This window comes from Struthio camelus, chromosome 10, assembly GCF_040807025.1.
Source record: "Struthio camelus isolate bStrCam1 chromosome 10, bStrCam1.hap1, whole genome shotgun sequence".
Classification (NCBI taxonomy): domain Eukaryota; kingdom Metazoa; phylum Chordata; class Aves; order Struthioniformes; family Struthionidae; genus Struthio; species Struthio camelus.
The window spans coordinates 18928693-18946390 of NC_090951.1; the positions used below are offsets into that span (position 1 = coordinate 18928693).

Consider the following 17698-nt stretch of genomic DNA (forward strand, 5'->3'; position numbering starts at 1 on the left):
TTATTATGGTGCATACCTTCCTGCAAACTTCTGCTACAGTTACTGCATAAATTTAGTGCTTTAAACTATTACTGTAGAAATCAAAGGTCCTATCTTGTGAAGTGAGGTGCAAATACATTGGGGGAAAAAACCCTATCTCTTCTGAATAGTTTGTTCTGTGAAGAAAGCACTTATTCTTAGTATCTTTGGTGTATATTTTTAATCTCGGAGGTGTTCCCTGCAGTTAAGAAGAGATAAGGAGTCAAAGCTGCTTTCTTGTAGGAGGGAGTCAAAGCCTGTCCTTTGTATTCTGTCTTTAAAAGTTTATATGGCTGTCTGTGTAGTTAGGTAAAGATTAAATAAAATGGCAATTTATCCAAAAATGTGTGTTAGTGTGACCTGCTTATGTATATGTTTGCAAGTTCTTCATCTATATCCACAGAAGTTACAAGCCTGCCACAAAGATTTTGAATCTGCATCTCAAACTGTGTCACTCCCTGGTTTCAATCCTCGAGGTTCAAGCTCTGGTTGTTTGCCAACATATTTACTGTTACTTTAAGAACCACAGCACTATGTTGATAATTGTATACCTTGGTCAAGCTCCTGAAGTTCTACATCCCAAATATGTAATGCTTCCCACACTGCTGTGGCATTCTTTCTGCTTCCCTGGGTCTTTAAGGGAGCAGTAGCACTGTTGTCTCTACTTCCCACTCATAAGAGTGATATGCAGCTGGTCAGTCTATAGCAGTAGTGCCCTACATTCGGATAGCAGACTTCAACAAAAGTTAGGGAACCCCTGGAACATCGTAGTGTCCTTAAAATGTGAGCCTTCTGCAGAAAGCAATGCCAAACATATCCTTATTTCAACATTAATCCATGTTAGGATCTTCTTTTTCTGTTTTTAATCTTTATTGAATCTTTTCTATATTAAAGGACTGATGCTTAGTATTTCATATCTAGTCAAACCCTACTTGATTTCTTGGAACTTGGCTGTACAGAGGTATTTTTGCTGCATCACACAGAATCAGTTAAGTTGACAGTCACTGAAGTTTGTCATCTGGTTCTCTGGAGATGAGTTGATTACGTACTGCTCGGTTAAGAAATGTGGTTTCTCGGCTTCCATTTGACTGTTTTTTCAATGAAATTATGTAAAGAATGGGATGTAAAAATGGTCCAATGTCTTTTTGTTCCTCATGATTCACAAACATCATGTTGATCCAAAATTAGTCCTTTTGTAATTTTCTTTACGTGCGTTCGCATGTATATTCCAAATGTACATGAAGGGAAGACTAAGAGTTTAGAGGTTCATTTGAAGCTTGATCATCGTTTTTCCCCAAAGTTTCAATATTCTTTCTTCACGCCTAATATAGCTGACCCATTTACCGGTGGGTACCTGCTGGGAGGGGGTGTGCAGATGGGTGGGAACAAGAAATGGACAATGGCGTCAAGATGCTCGCAGTGATGGTGGAAGTTTATAGATAAGGTACAGTGGAGAGACTGAGGAGTACTCTGTTGGCAAAAAGAGGCTATGTTTGAATGACTTATCATTTCAAATTTCTATTATAATTAAAGTACTAAACCATGTGTGACCAATCGACAGTCAACTGGGTAAGAAAATTGCCTATCCTGATTCATTAACAGCTACCGGCCAACAGAACAGTGTTCCTGTAGGTTAAAACAACAATTAAGGGGCCCTTAATGTATCAAGGCAGGCCTCTGAGAGGGGATACTGGTAGCAAAGACATTTTTCACACATTGCTAAGCTGCTTCAATGCATAAATTAGCTTAGTTCAGTTACATCAGTCAAGTATGTTGTGCATATGCATGACTGGTCTTTGTGTGTGCATGTGTGTGGGAACCAAAATCCGTGCCTGTTGATTTACGAGAAAGGGTAAGAGAGGTTGAAATTGGTAAGCAAAGCCGAACAGTACCTTAGAAAGAAAGAATATCAAACACTCTTTAGACAGCTGCTCAGTTGCAAATACTGGTATTAGACCTGAGATCTTTTTGCATTACAATAGGCTGTTCATGATAAATTTTTCTTGTGACCGAATCATTTAAACAGCATCGTAGTACTCTAAATTGGACTAGTTTGTTCGGTGGGACAGTGAGATGCACAGTGGTTACATTAAATAACTAGCATTCTGAAATGTTGTATAGGGAACCAGTTTGGAAACAGCTATGGGCATAATCTTAAGACTTTCTAACAATATTGATTACTGGGGAAAAAAGCTATAGTATGCAAAGTACAGGGTAGTCATATATCTGTCAGTATTTTTGACAAGCTGGATCATAGATGGAGTGTCGCACAGACAAGGCTGTTGGTAAGTCCCAGTGTAATGAAGGGTAGTCTGGAAATGTAACTTTCAAATGGCCCTGCAGAATTGGCCAGTCCCTTAAGATCTTTTAATGAGTGGAGTTTATAGAGATAATCTGAAGAGAGATTTTCTGAAATCTAATATATATATGATAATTGAAAAATAAAAACTTTAATAGTGCATTTAGAATATATTTTTTCTTACTCTAAGTTCGTTTCTGACATAACTGGATTTAGTGAGTCACTTGAATGATCTTGCTTCTTGGTTGCTATGAAGCTAACACTTGTAAAACTTTGTGGTTTAATAAAATATCGACTTGAAAATTTGTAACTATCCAACATTCCTGCCTTAAGTTTTTGTAACTGTATTCGTATTGTGTTTTTTGTTTTAGGGTGTTTTTTTTTAATTTTAAAAATTTTGAGAGCTTCAGGGCACCTAATGTAGTTATATAATGTTTTCTTCAAGCATGGCCTGAAAAAAATCCATGTTCTATTACAGTAGTTAAAAAAGAAAGAGTAAAAGAGTGAGACAGACCCTAATATGTGTCATCCTCACATGAGGAAAAAGTGAATAGAAAGGAAGGATTTGTAGAAAGTCCAAGGTTTGTTTCTGAGCTTTCTCTTTCATGAAAATGCGTATTCTTAAGAGTGAAGCTAACCATGATAACCTTTGGGAAGACAAAAGAGTATCAGGTAGGACAGTATGAAGATGGAGATATTTTCCTATGCTTTGATTACAGGCCCTTTTTTTGAAGGCTGCCCCAAAAATTTCTGCAAACTCATTGGATTGCCCAGAAGATGAGAAGACTTAAATGTGCATGCTTTACTAAATCTGGTCCTGAGTCAGTATTCTCAAAAGTGTAAAAGTTGCAGCAGGAAGTTAACAAAACTTTCTGACACTGAAAAATTAGCCAGTCCATTACAAACTTCTAATGAAAGGAGTTAACACAGACAGCCTTTTGTAGGCTGTGAGAATAGAGACCATGTTTCAGAGCTGCTAGATGTTCCTCTTGCACTCAGCTCTAGTACTATGTTGTTTCCTCCTTTTGGGCCAATAAGAATTTGTCCGGTCTACGTATGAGATAAGTAAAACAACCTAGTTAAAATTTTCAGCTTTCTTTTACCTCTTTTTGCTATAAGCTTGCTGGTGATGGGAGAGAGTAAAAATGAGGAGCATTTTTCAATGTTTGCTATATTAAAAAAAATCATTGATCGAATAAAATTAAGGCAGCAACTAGGTGAGGCTTTAGGTGACTGTAACATGAGTCAGGTAGTGAATCAGAAAATTCAGTTGTATTGCAAGGAAGAATGTATATGAGTACGCAGAATTGTTTTGCTGGTAGTGCTCTGTAGCAGGCAAACTAGTGCAAATATTTTTTTTCAGCAGTTACAGAACTGAAAAAGTAAACTTAAGAGACATTAAGTATACGTACTGAAATACTATTAGACATGAATTAATTGCATTGTAGAGTCTATTATGTTAATTACCGTATTTCAAGGAACCATCATAACAAAATGGAAGTTTTTTTAACATCCTAGGACTCTTGCATTAAATCAAAAAAACCCAAACCTGGAATAACTATTTTAAAACTACTTTTTAATAAAATCTAGATTGAAAATTTATATACAGTTCTTTTTAGGAAAGTATGTGTGTTTGTTTAATTTCATTATTTGCTTATATTTTTTGGACTTTTTCCCGCTCCTCGTTCTTGACTAGGCTATGAGGGAACTAATGATGTGAGAAGCCAGAGTGTGTTTTCTGTTGTTCCCATCATGGGGATGGAGTAAATGTGCCGGTCATGCTTTGCCTGGTGTATGTTTGCTGAAGCAGTGGTAGAACGCTATCACTAGGCGCTCTGAAAAAATAGAGCTAAGGCTGCAGCCAGTTCTCAGACATCTGCAGAGTAGAAAAAAATGGTTGTTCCCTAGTGTGGTGTGTATATGAAATGCTTGCAAATAATGATTATCTGATTTGTAAGAAGTGTTAAACAGAAAATAGGAAGATAAATGCAACAGATCAATAAAATATTCAAGTTACTCAGTTTTTGTCTGAATTTTTTTCTTCTGTGCATCTTCTTTGTAGTGGGATTATCTTTTGTTTTGTTCTGCATAATGCTGATTTTATGCCAAAAGTAGCTAAGTACTCAAAGTGAGAAAACAAGATTGCTTGCATCCCTGCCTAGGTTGGGCATGTGCTGGTCAGAAGTTTCAAAATGCAGTCTTTTCAGAAAATTCTTTTGGGGAATAATCAGATGGGCCTTCCCGGAAGAGTGGGCAACGGTCATGCTTTCGGGCATCTACTTGTTTGAATAATTACTCATTAGAGTGAATGTTTGTTGTATAACTAAAAGCCAACATCTCTAAATGTTTTGTAGGCAGCATTGTATCTGTCTATGCCTTGGGCTTGTGTGACCGACGTTTTACATCTGTATGGGATGTTACTCCAGGTCCAGAGAGATTACTTGGTGTAGCGAAGCTGATGTTTTCCCCAGCAGCGTTCTGAATACATGAGAAATGCAGGGCAGCAAACTGCCCAGGGTTGTATTTTAGAGGCAAATCCTACTTGCACTGACTTAAATCTGCTTGAGTGGACCAACATAATTTCTCACTGCATTTTATACTAAGTACTGGAAAAATAACTTTTTGTTGCTTACTATTTTCAGATATTTTATGCTTTAGAAATTGTTGCAACATTACAGCCTTAAATTTGTTTTCAATACTGTTTCTAGGCAAAACAATGATCTGCAAATTGGAAGAACACTATTGTCTTATCACTTGGTTGATGGTGAAACTAAGTGGGAATTCTGCATTTGAAACACTGAGACCTTCACTAGCCTTTGTAGCCTATATATTGAATTTTGTCTTACGCTGTTTAGCTCCTTGGCTAGAAAACGTCATTAAGCCCCGTCTTTCCCTTAGACCACTTAATCGGAAAAAAACAAACCGATGTGTCTGTAACATAACTATGATTTGGCTTGTGAATTTATATGTGCATTGGCTCTGTTTCTATTATTTCTCCTCTGTAACAAATGTGCATTACTTTTTTTACAAGTTATTTCATGGCAAAAAAAGTACATAGAGTGCTTACCTATTATTTATTATTATATTTAGTGAATTTTACAACCAACCATTGCATTCATTAGTACATTCATTTATTACTAATAAGTGGATAGAGATTGATAATGTCTGCAGGAAGTTCATTGTACATTCTAAAATCGGGTGTTAGTGCTTCTGGCGTTCATTCCACTTATCAAAAGCAAATATAACAGGTCTGTTAACAGTCAGCAGCTTATGAAATAAGGTATTTACAGATATTTTCTCCTCTGACAGCACAGGTGCAGAACATACCAGATTTCCTGAGCAGTGTACAGTGCGTGATGATATTACAGCATTGGTGCACATAAGATTGTCTTTTCATGTATCGGCATTGCTAGTCTGTGTATAGAAATTGCATTGCCTTGTAAAGCATAAAAAACATAATGCTGATATCTGAATGAACTATCCTCCTGTTAATAAAGATTTCTAAGATGTAGGACTGGGATTTAGAGAAAATACTTTCTGTGATACCCAGTACCTTCAAGTAATGACATTTTTGGTACTATAAAACTTACAGGTTTACCTGTTGAAGCGCTTATAAGCAATGCTTATTACGTCCTTCGACTTAGTCTAGAGGCAGTTGTTATAGCTAGATCTTTGACTCTTTTTTTTTTTTTTAAACTTTTTGGAGATATTTGTGAGTAGCTTGATGTTTTTGACATTTGTGTGACAGCTTCTTGCATAAGAGATGAGCAGTGTGTTAAACCGCCCACTTGAGTGCATTAGACTGTACGTCAAGCTGAGGAGCAACACTTAGCCAGATCTGACAATCAAATGGGAGCTGGTACTACCTATACACAAGAGTGCATTTTAGTGTTGTGTACTTTTTGCCAAGAGGCTGTTTTTTGACAGAGATTGTCAGAATCTCTCTTCTTTCTCCCTCTTTCTCACTCAGTTGTGAGTCTATGTTGAAATATAGTTTTTTTTTTTTAGTTGATATGTTTTATTTTGCAGGTTAAAAAGATAATCTAATATTTTCAGTGATTATATGTAATAAAATTGTAGCAACTTTTTATAGTATAGAAGAGTTACAGCTTTGGAATATGCAGTATATTAGCATATAATTTTCATAATATTAGCATATAATATTCATTGGATCCACAAGTTGAAGTAGAAAATAAAATGAGTAAGAAATAAGAAATGAGCAGCAAGGGATAAAGTAGGCATAGTTATGCAGGACATTGGACCATGATGGATTTTCCTCAGTGTAGCAAGGACGTTTTCCTAAAGAAGAATTTAGGAGGAAAAATACTCATGTGCTCTGAAGCTACCGAACCTGAATTGCTGCTTTATAAGTGGAAGAGCTCCTTGAATTTGCAACCAGTTTTCCTTATTTAATTTTCAAGAATTGAGGCTAGTAAGATGCATAAGTTCACATGCTTGTGTCTTTCTAATATAACTAGTTTAATACTTAACTTTTTTCATCTTATTTTTAGTCTAATTTTGTGTTTTGATTTTTACCCCCAAAACAGAAAAAAAAGCTGCTTGAAGAGCTTGGAGAGAGTAGGCTTCCATATATGACACCAGGAGATGCTGGTTTCCATCAGTTGGTAATGTATTTTTCTTTCAACTATACTTTTTTTTAAACTAAATTTTCTGCTTTATTAATCAACAAATTTTCCTTTGAAGAGACACTATGAAAGTTGATATGAATAAAACGTTAACTCTTCTAGTTCCTCCAGATGGCCGGTAAAGATGATGTACTTTGTGATATTATGTGAAGTAAGACCTCTAGAATGAAGTAAGAACTCTAGTAAGACCTCTAGAACTTCATCCTTTTTTAGGACTTTGTGCTGGGTATTAATGCTAGATTTTGGAACTCAGTCTTTAGCTCACCTCTGTCCTGGAAGCTATAGCAGTAAGTATTGATACTCACTGATATGAAAATCTACGTTAAAGGAGTTTAAAAAAAAAAAAAAAAAAGTCTGCTTTTATATTTTCCTGGGTGTGTAACTATGTGACTTGTATACCGGTGAATCACAGTTTATTCTTTTTTGAAATAAAATACCTATCACTGTTCTTCTAAGGTTTTTGCAACCTTCGTGTGGAAAGAATTCTTTATAGCTCAGATTTAGCAAAATGGGCAAAATATTAACAGATTTTTTTTTGTAGCTTAGTTCTACTTAAATAGCCCTTAAGAGTTCACATAGAAAGCAAACTGTGGAAACAAGAATGCATGCCTCAAATCAAATAAGCCAAATTAATACATGGAGGAGTAACATTAAAAAGTAGAGTAATATGGTGCATCTATCTAGGACCCTCCTCAGGTCAGCTAGAAAACACATGGAAAGGATTTTAGGTTCAATCAGATCCAATCAGAACACAGTAAGATGAAAAGCCTAGGAAAGAATATCTTAGTTTGAACAGCTAGAGCATACTCCATTATCGATATGTCGTCTTTCTTGTATTGACACATGACTTAAAGATGTATATAGTAGCATAAAAGTAGGACTGACTCCTTGCAAGGACGAATGTCTCTCTTGCAATCGCCCAAGGCAAAGAGAAGTTTAGCACACACCACACTACAGAAAAGGAAAGATGTGTTTATGGGTCAGGCACTGGAATGGAACTCAGAAGCATGAATTCAATTTGCAGTTTTGCCATAGGATTACAACCGTGATACTGAGCAATCTGTATACTTCCCTCACGTTTCTCATTCATTTGGATTATGAGTTGCTTAGAAAAAGCATAGTTTTCTCTGTATTCTTACAGAGCTGAATGTAACAGAATAAAGTTCTTGATTGGGATCTTTAACAGCTGTAAGAGCAATAATATAGAAGATACAACCTGCTGTCAACCAGAGAAGTACTTCTGTGGAAGAGGGCAAGGAAGAGTATAGAAGAGCTTGACAGAACTGTGAATGATCTTTTCTTTAGCAGGAGGTGCAAGGGGGGAAGTGATATTCTTTTCAGTCTGAAATCAATGTTCAAGTAGAAGCTCTTCCCCTTTTAAAGCTGCAAGTAGTTGACCGTTCTCTCCTTCTGTCCTGTTATATCTCTTCCTATCCTGTTGTATCCCCTCCTATTTGCTAACTTATTTTATGTCTGTAGTTGCCAAGAGCTGCTATGCCCGGCATCTTGTACCTTTTTCCCCCTTTATACTTGCATAGCGTTGTAGATTAGGCAGGAAAGGAGAAGACAGAGCTGAAGCTGTCCAAGTGGCATCTCCTTTGCTCAGTATCAGTAACATCTAAATATAGAAGACAATGGTAACAAGTTTGAAATCAAACCTGTTCAAACCTTAATAAGGTTTTGATTAATTCTGTTTGCATTATCTAAAATTACCCTTTATGTATAGTGTTTGTGTATATGTTAGGTATTTCTACATATATTTAATAATCATAAACATCACAAACACCTTTTAAAATCTTATGATGGTTATGAAATGTTGCTTTAATTACAGTTGTAGATATTACAGGTTCTATGATACTTAAATGTATCATGGAGGTGGAGAAGAAAAGAAGGATGAGAGCTGGAAGACAACAAAATAAACAAAATATCACATACAACGAAGTGGTAAAGTTCAGTTTTATAGTCTGTCTTTCTTGGAGAGACCTGCCTTGCTCTTTTAAGGATTCTCTCCTTGTAAGTAGCGTGCTTTGAACACATTGGAAAGTTTAGGTAGGACGTGATTTCAAAACCAGCATGTATGTACAGATATGGAAATGTGCAGTCTGAACGAAACTAAGAAATTCCACCACAAGCAAAACTTCCACTGGTCTCCTCTTCAATGTGTGTTTTGCCTGATGAAGAATTTTAGAAATGAACCTCAGACCATAGGTTGAAACACTATAAAGTCCCTTTTTAAAGCCAACTTATGAAAAGAATTTGAGAAATAACAGGAAAAAATCATACTAACAAAAGCAATTCACAAATATCTGAAATGCCCTTACATCATGAAAACAGAGATTGTCAGTTTGCTATTCACTGCTGATTTCCATCTGTCTTCCATCACTTGAGTCATCCTCTGGGGTCATCTTCTGTATTGAGTGGCCTCGATGCATTAGATGCAAACATATAGGTATATTTTAAGTATGTGTGTGAAACATTCATATGAAAAATTAAACCTCAGATACTCTTTTTCTATCCTGTGATTGCCAATCAGATGACTACTTTAAAGAGCGTGGGCAGTGAACTGACCTTTAATACTTGCTGTCAGAGTTACAGCACACAGTACATGATTTTTCCCCTTTTGCTTATTCCCCTCAAAACAGCAGGGTGTCCAGTGTGAACCCAGCGTTTACTGTGCGGTCTGATCTATTAATGCTTTACTTACGTAGAACATCGCACAGCTACTGTCTGGTAATTTAAAGAACAAGCTATTTTCATGTGATATGTCTGAAATGTATTTCGCTTCCTGATTTCTTATGAGATTTCAATATATTTTTTGTTTTTGTTTTGTTTTTTATTTGTTTTTGGTGTTTTGTTTTGTTTGTTTTAAGGTAGAATCTTAAGTACAACATGTAAAATGTAATGCTTTAATGATTTAAAAATATTTAATAAGAATGGCTTCTCAAAATTTGCCGTAATAGAATATATGATGTGGTAATTGGTTAATCTGCCCTGAGTATGTCCTATATACAAAAAGAGACATCTCTTTGTTACTGCTCAGTATTCTGTTCTTTGTACACCTCTCAAAAGCATTACCCACAGATTCAACAGAGGAGTTTGTATGTTCTGATGATGTCTGCCAGAATCGTATTTTTTATTTATTTTTTAGAATAGGGTTTGCATATCCTGTATCTGTCTGTGTTTTGTGTCCTTTAACTAGGCTATCTGAAAAGTTTAAAAAAAAAAAACATTCTGGGAACTATTTTGTCATTCTTTTAGTCTATTTTAAATGTATGGCGAATTTGTGGATCTCTTCTATTTCTATATCAAAATATGGTGAATGTATAACTGAAAATTGTATCAGGGCATTTTGGCAATCTATGGCAGTTGATGTGTAGTTTTATTAATTGTGGTGGGGCTTTTTGGTTTGGGCTTTTTGATTTTTTTTTTTTGTTTGTTTTTTAAATCAGTCCTGTGTCTGCTATTCTGTTATTTGTGCCATAATCAATATCAAATCAACAGACCTATAAATACCTGCAACATCCTAGTTACCCTTTTAAAATATTAATGCAGCATTAATCTTTTTCAGTCATTTGGGACTTTCTCAGATTCATGAATTAAGGAAAATCAGAGTCAGTGATTAGCAGAGTACCCTGACTGGGTCTTTAAAATTCTTCAGTCAAAAATATTTATGGCTGTTGATTAAACATTTTAACTTCCTTACTATCATAATAATGGACCTATAGTATTCTAAACATTTCATTGCAGTTTATTTCCTTGTCCACTGGTCTTTCACTTCCTTGGTCAGTTTTCTGCATTTTCTAACTTATGGTTTATGTTTCTCTGAGCCTCACTTTTTTTTTTCCCTTCAATTTGCTTTAAAGGTGTGTTCATTTTCCCTATAAAAGGGATTCACTGTAAAATCAGGCCTTCCTTCTTTACTGTAAGATTGAGTGGTTCATAACTAACATATGCATTTTCTTGTAAGATTTTTTTCATCCCTGCCTGTGCTTCTGTAATTGCTTTCAGATTTATAATTTTTGTAAAGCATTTACTCTGTGCATATTTTACAGCTCAGAATTCATTCACGTTGGCTGGTGTTCTGTTATTGTGCTCAAGCAATGAACACTACCTGTGTAAGGTTTAGTAGAAGAGGTTTGGAAAACGCCAAACTTAAAAAAGTTCTAGAAACATACTGAAATTAAAAGTAGCATGAGCCAGCTTGGTGAGATTCATAAACCATTCAATGTTTCAGTAATTTAAGATATGGCAGAATGTATTGACAATACTACTATCTAGGAAGGGGCTATTCAAGTATTTATTGAGGAAAAAGTTTATTCATATTTTCTTTTGATTTACATTGCTTTTATATATGCATTTCATATGTTTTTATCCAACATGAAACATCAGCAATTTATCTAATGGGTTCCTAAAAAATGGGTTTAGAGTTTGCAGTTAGACTGACTATGCATGTCTTAACCGCTAAACCTGAATGATGAAAGTATGGGCAGACCAAGGGGTTCAACATTGTGCTGAGTAACTTCCCTTGAAGTGTAAATGTGCGCTGACTCAACAGGAAGCTAAGAAGTTTGGCAGCTTTCATAAGCTCTGACATCCTTTCAAAAGAATGCTTAGCAAAGAAAGAATATGGAAGTGTTGTATTGATATGAACAGTTTCCAAGCTTTATCTATACTGCTTTTTAAAAATGTGATCGCAAAGCTGTGAATGTCCTTTCAGGTCCTTTTCTCTGTCTTCCCAGAGACTAAACATGTCTCTGCTTCCTACAGAACTGGGCCCAGGAGCCCAGGCCAGTGATGGAGCTCATGTGATTAGCTGGTGTTTTATCTGCGATAAGGCTAACTAACATACCTGATGGGTGAACCTACCCATACCTACCATAATGAGTAGCCAAGGAGGATCCCATACGAAGGCAAATTTTATGTTTGTGATATATGGATAGGAACGTAGCTTCGTAGGAATTACTCAGCCCTTATATTTCTGAGGCTGATTAATGTATTCCACAGAGTTTTAATGCGATATAGTTGCTTTTAGATGATACTTCTATTCTAGACTCATGCTTGATAATTTGTCAGCTGACCCTTACCTGTTCTTGAATATATGACATATTTTGGCTCATGTAAAAAGAGTAATTTTGTTTCTTTGGGATTTTTTGTTTTCTCCTTTAGTGGAAGACCAAATATTCCAAACTAATTTTCAGGAAATCTGATACAGTACCTGAAGAGCTCCATCAAGTGGTACAAGAAGGCTTTTTGACCTTGAGAAAACACAGTTGTTTCTTTCAAGATCTTGTAAGGATCAAAGGAAAAGATTTTGTCACCCCAGTGTCTCGTATATTAATTGGAAACCCGGGATGCACTTACAAGTACTTAAACACAAGATTATTTACAGTTCCTTGGCCTACTGAGGGTTATGAAATAAAATATTGGAGTCCTCAGATACATGATGCTTGTAAAGCATTAATCAAACTTAATGACTATTTGCATATTGAAGCAATCCAGGCATTACAAGGACAAAATTCTTCTGAGACCAAAGATACTGTTGTTGTAGAGAGGGAGCAAAATTTTGATACTTCTATTAAGGAGAAAGGGTCTGTTTTAAAAGATCAAAGCAGTTGTTACGTATCAGAAGATGACTACACAAGTCTAAAGAACAGAACGTCTTTTAACTTGACTTTATTAAATTATATGGATCCGCTACAAATGCTGTACTTGAAACAAGAGCCTTATTTTGGAATGGGGAACATGGCAGTGAGCTGGCACCATGATGAGAATCTTGTTGCAAGGTCAACGGTTGCTGTGTACAGTTACAGCTGTGAAGGTGAGTGATGGGGAGGTAGGACAGTATGGCTGCACTAGTGAGATAAATGTTTTAGTTGGAGCTGTTTTATGTTTCCCTGTGTGTACATATGTAAGGACACCTGCATGCTAGTCTACGTTTTTCACTTGCTTCTGAATACATTGTGAACATACATTGTGGTAGTGAACATTGTCTTTTTTTCATTTAAGCCCTATGTGCCTTTCTACTAACACCCATGCAAAATACACCTGTGATGACTGCAGATGGCCTTATCAGTAGTTTCTGAAGTACTTTTAAAAATGGCTATAATGAACTTCCTGATTAAGAGCTAAGAAATCAAAATCTGTCAAATCTCTATTTCAGGCTAACAGAGGTACATAATTTCTGTCTTGTAAAATGTTTTATTGTAGTTGAGATCATGGTATTTATTGGGTAATTTATCAGATACAGACTTGCTCCTGCTTTATGCTGATTTTATTGCTCTCCTTTCTTTGGAAAGAACATTTTGGTTTGGTTTTGTATAAAAGTGTATTTACTGGGCAGTATATACTTTTTTTGTGTAGGCATGCTGTAGTGGTAATGTATGTTTTGTGGAGGACCTGCTAGCACTTCTGTAGATGGGAAGGGTGGAATTTTTCCATTAAAAAAAAAATTGTCATATGTCAGGTTTTGCAGGCCCTTAGTTATTTAAAAAACGCTTAAATAGTTTTAAGTGGAAAAACGTGTAGTTGAGGAGTCGCTAAGTAATTTCTCTTTTGGTTTAAAGTACCTTCCCCATCTTTATTTAAAAACATAAATGATTTTTTGGCTTTTTTTTTTTTCCTAACAGTTTCTGAACAGAGCCTTGGATATATTATTTTTAATAGATTCCAGTTTTGCAAGCGTAAGATTTAGACACTTAACTAGTTGATGTGAATTTGCAAATGACCCCTTATGTTTCATAATTCACAGCTGATTTTTGATCCTTCCAAAAATGCTTTGATGTTTGCTTCAGAATATGGGAAGAATTCACACTGACTTCTGTATGTTTTGGCTAAAAACCATGCCACTTTTTTTTTTTTTTTTTTTGTATGTGTATGTATGTGTTCAACAGTTCAGCATGGTAGATAAGTAAAAATTATACTCAATCTTAAAGCCACTGAGAATTCTATGCAGGATTTGATTGACAAAACTAAAAAGAGATCTTTGCTATATTTACTGTTTAGAGATTTATATGAAATTAATATTTTTTTTGCCAAGAAGTACAAGATTTTTGTCCAAAAAAAATTACTTATACTTAATTTTTTTTTCTGAGGTATTTAAAAGTAGACATGAATACTTTGAAAAATTAGGATTTTTTAAATGAATAAATTAATGATTACATTAAAAAGATGATGATTATGCCTAACTTGGTATTTGTGATTGTTTTTACAATGATTCTAAAAGTTTGAATCTGATATATATTGTAGAAAATCTCTTGGCAGGAGCTGGCAATCTTGAGAAGCTCAAGCTGGAGATAACATGAAAGAGAAAGGAAGACTTTATTTACCTTTTTGGAAGAAAATGATTTATAAAGTCAGAGCTAATTCTGCAAGAAGTTGAATGCCACTTGATAGCTCTTGAGCGTGGCTCGAGTGCGTTCCGTGAACTTTGAAGGGAGCTGAAGGTGCTTAGCGTGGCTCCTGAGCACCACGCGGTACCTTCACCGGTACGCCTTCAGGTGGAAACAGTTCAGGGATGTCTGTGTTCACGTTGTGGCTACTGATGCACATCGTGCATCCCTAAAGTGGAGCCACATTTAGGGTCAGTCCACTAATATGTAAGTCTCAGGAAATGGATAAACCATGTGTAGGTTATGAATATGGCAAATTCATTAAAGTGACAATAAATACTTGTTGTGGATGTTGAAGTTTTCTGCGTGATCCAAGAAGTTTAATTAGTCCACTTGATTTTAAAGGATTAAATAGATTGCCATTTTGCTCTCATTTGCCTGTTTATACCTCTGAAAGGATGGTGTTTGTAAACTCATCAGCGTTTATAATATTATTCTTTCCAGTTCCATGCCACTTTCCGTGTGTCAGTTTCTGCAGTTCACTGAAACTGCCACGTATTTACTATGTCTCTTATCAAGCTCTTCATAACTCAGGTATGAAGAGGTGCAATATATTTCTGAAGATTGTTATTAAACCTTTCGAGAAGCGTATTGCGATTCCTGTTCCCATTTTTCATAAATATCTTTGCTTTTTATATCAATATCTTTTATTAGTCCGTAATCCGTTAATCCATTTAGTTAGTGTTGAGTATGAATTCCCTCTATATCATATAAAGAGTCTATTACAAAGTAATTATACATACAAAAAAAAAAAAAAAGAGTAGAGGTGGTCGGAAATTGTTTGATGAAACAATTTTTCATGAGAATATGTCCATAAATTGGTAATATTCTGGGACAATATACTGTTACTGTCTGTCAGCTCTCTATTCCTTGGGTTCTCACTGGTCTGTGTAGTACTCCAGACGTTGAGGACCTGTGGTAGCCCCCACAACAGGGAAGCGAGGGCTTTCAAAGCTTCCTGGCCAGGACCGATATATCATGCCATGAAGGCAGAATCCCCAGGTTTTCAGATTTTCAATAGCAAGAGCCCTAGAAGTCAAGCAGTCTGGCAGCATTATGGGAGCTGTTTGTTTGCCTGGCTCTTTAGGGGTGCACAGCTCTGATTATATGGATTTCTTTCTACTTTAAGTGGTATCTTTACATCATTTCTGATATGCCCTTATTTTATTAAATGATATTAAAGCAGATACTTCTGTAATTGAAACACTTTATTTTCTTGTTCATTTGTTCGCTGTTTGATGCCATAATGAAAGTTTAATGTTTGACGCTTTGATCAGTATGAATTGCAGTAGAAGCTGGTTTTAGTAGAAAAGTAGTTTGAGAGCCAACAAAGATATTAGAGCACACTGATGTTCTAATTAGTATCAATGTTTATTTTCTTGTTTCGAGTGTCAGCCTATTTCCTAGCAGCTTCAACTGAGGCACATTTTGAACAACAAAATGAGACAGACATTTTGTTTAATGCTCATCTGAATAATTTTTGCTTTTATTTGCATTAAAATAAAAAATAAATTACAATACATTACCTTAGGTTAAAATATGGTATAAAATGGTAATAATAATCTATCATTAAAATTAAATTTTGCTAAATTTTTGTGTTTATACTGTTTATACATGAGTGGTAATCATAGGTACATATGCAAGATTGAATACTTTACAGAATGTGTGTTGAAGTATACTGTCTCTAACATAATTGAATTAAGTTTATACATATTAATAAATGAATTGATTTATTTGTACTTTCAGAATTTACCATGAAACGGGGATTCCAAATTTTGACCAGTTTAGGATTTTTAACAACAAGGTAGCTCACAAAGTTCTGCCATGACGTGGGAGCCTTAATGTAATAGGGATGTGCAGGATTTTAATCTAGTGAGCTAATAAGCCATTCCTATTTTCTGCACTCCTTAGAAAACCAAGTTCTAATCCAAATATTGTTAGAATAAGAGCATGTTCAAAAGCTGACTTTTTTCCGTGAGCATTTCTTAATGAACAGTTTTCCCTCAGGTTCTCCTGAGTTCTGTATTATCATTCACAGGAGCGTTATTTCAGTGATAAAGACATTCTCTGAAGTAAAGATACCAGCTTAAAGGAGATGGAAAATCATGTAGTGACCAGAAGCGTCCATCTTTCTCTTATCTGGATTTCCATCAATCTGAGTTTGAAGTTGGAGTAGTAGTTCCCTCCAAGTAGATACGTTACTACATTTTGTTTGGCTTGTTGCCTGTAAGACGTACTTGCTGTGTAAATCTCTTGGAGTAATAAACAACTGGATCTGTTGCTGACAAGGTAATGTATAAAGGTTTAACAAACGTGTGATTAACTGCAGTAATGACTGGTCTTGAGGGAGCTTTAATACTTGGTTTCTTTTGTAAAATGGTTTTATATGTTTTTCCACGCTGCTGTGTTAGATGCAGCATTTCATTATATAACCTCATGACTGCCATCTCATTTCTATAGTAATTGGGAATAAAAGAGATTCACTATTTATGCTTCTTTCCTCACCAAGTTAAGAAAAGGTGCAAAACTACAGAAGTTGTTTAGAATCGGATTCGTTCTAAATCCATAATTGACCAGTTTTGCTCTTTAAATCCTGCTTAATAGATAGACGTTACTGAGTAGTCATTTGTACAGTATGAGAACAAATATATTAATTGGTTTCTAATGTCAGTAATGCATTAGAAATATTGCTTCTAAAAAGAAGAGAAATGTTGCATGGAAAAATATTTATTCTTTTTAAAGAATGAATAGATGGCTGAAATGGTCAGGTCTGTAATTTGTAGGTGCTAGCTAGTTGGAGTTATTTTCTGAGATGCTCAAAAAATTTTAATGAGCCAAATAAGCATTAAAGTCATGGATTTGAAGCTCTATTTTCCTAAAAATAAATCATCATCATTTGAATTAAAACTTCTTTTTTTTCCTGACCACACTATCACTGCTTTATTAAATATTCTCCCTCGACCATGTATGGATGGGAGAATTCTGCTTGTTCTTGTTTTAGTGCTTTTGTTCATGATATATTTGGACACTGTATTCCAGATGTGACTTGATAAGAACAATGTTGGCAAATCCTTCGATTCTGTGTTTGTGAATCTTGATTGCAAGCAAACATTAAAATGTTAGTACAATTTAATTAACCTCTTATACTATGGCTTTTCAGTAGTAAGGCAGAAGAAATAACTGGGTAGGTACTCATTCTTTCCCTCCAGCTACTGAAAAGCAGAGCACACTCTGCTTTTTTCACTTGTCTTGCATGCAACACATGTAAGTTGCTATGGAAGACAGTGAGGTAATATGGACTGCAATTTTTCTGGTGTTCAGATAGAGCCTAGCTGTATATCAGCTTT

At 35.3% G+C, this 17698-nt stretch overlaps 1 protein-coding gene across 4 annotated transcripts in view; it reads left to right on the top strand.

Moving 5' to 3' along the window:
• FTO (FTO alpha-ketoglutarate dependent dioxygenase) overlaps positions 1–17698 on the top strand; it is a 267508-nt gene that overhangs the window by 41476 nt on the left and 208334 nt on the right. For all 4 annotated transcript variants that reach the window (XM_068955600.1, XM_068955601.1, XM_068955602.1 and 1 more), the window contains exons 2-3: positions 6865–6942; positions 12130–12781. In XM_068955600.1, coding sequence (XP_068811701.1) covers positions 6865–6942; positions 12130–12781 — 730 coding nt within the window. The remainder of the gene's footprint in view (positions 1–6864; positions 6943–12129; positions 12782–17698) is intronic.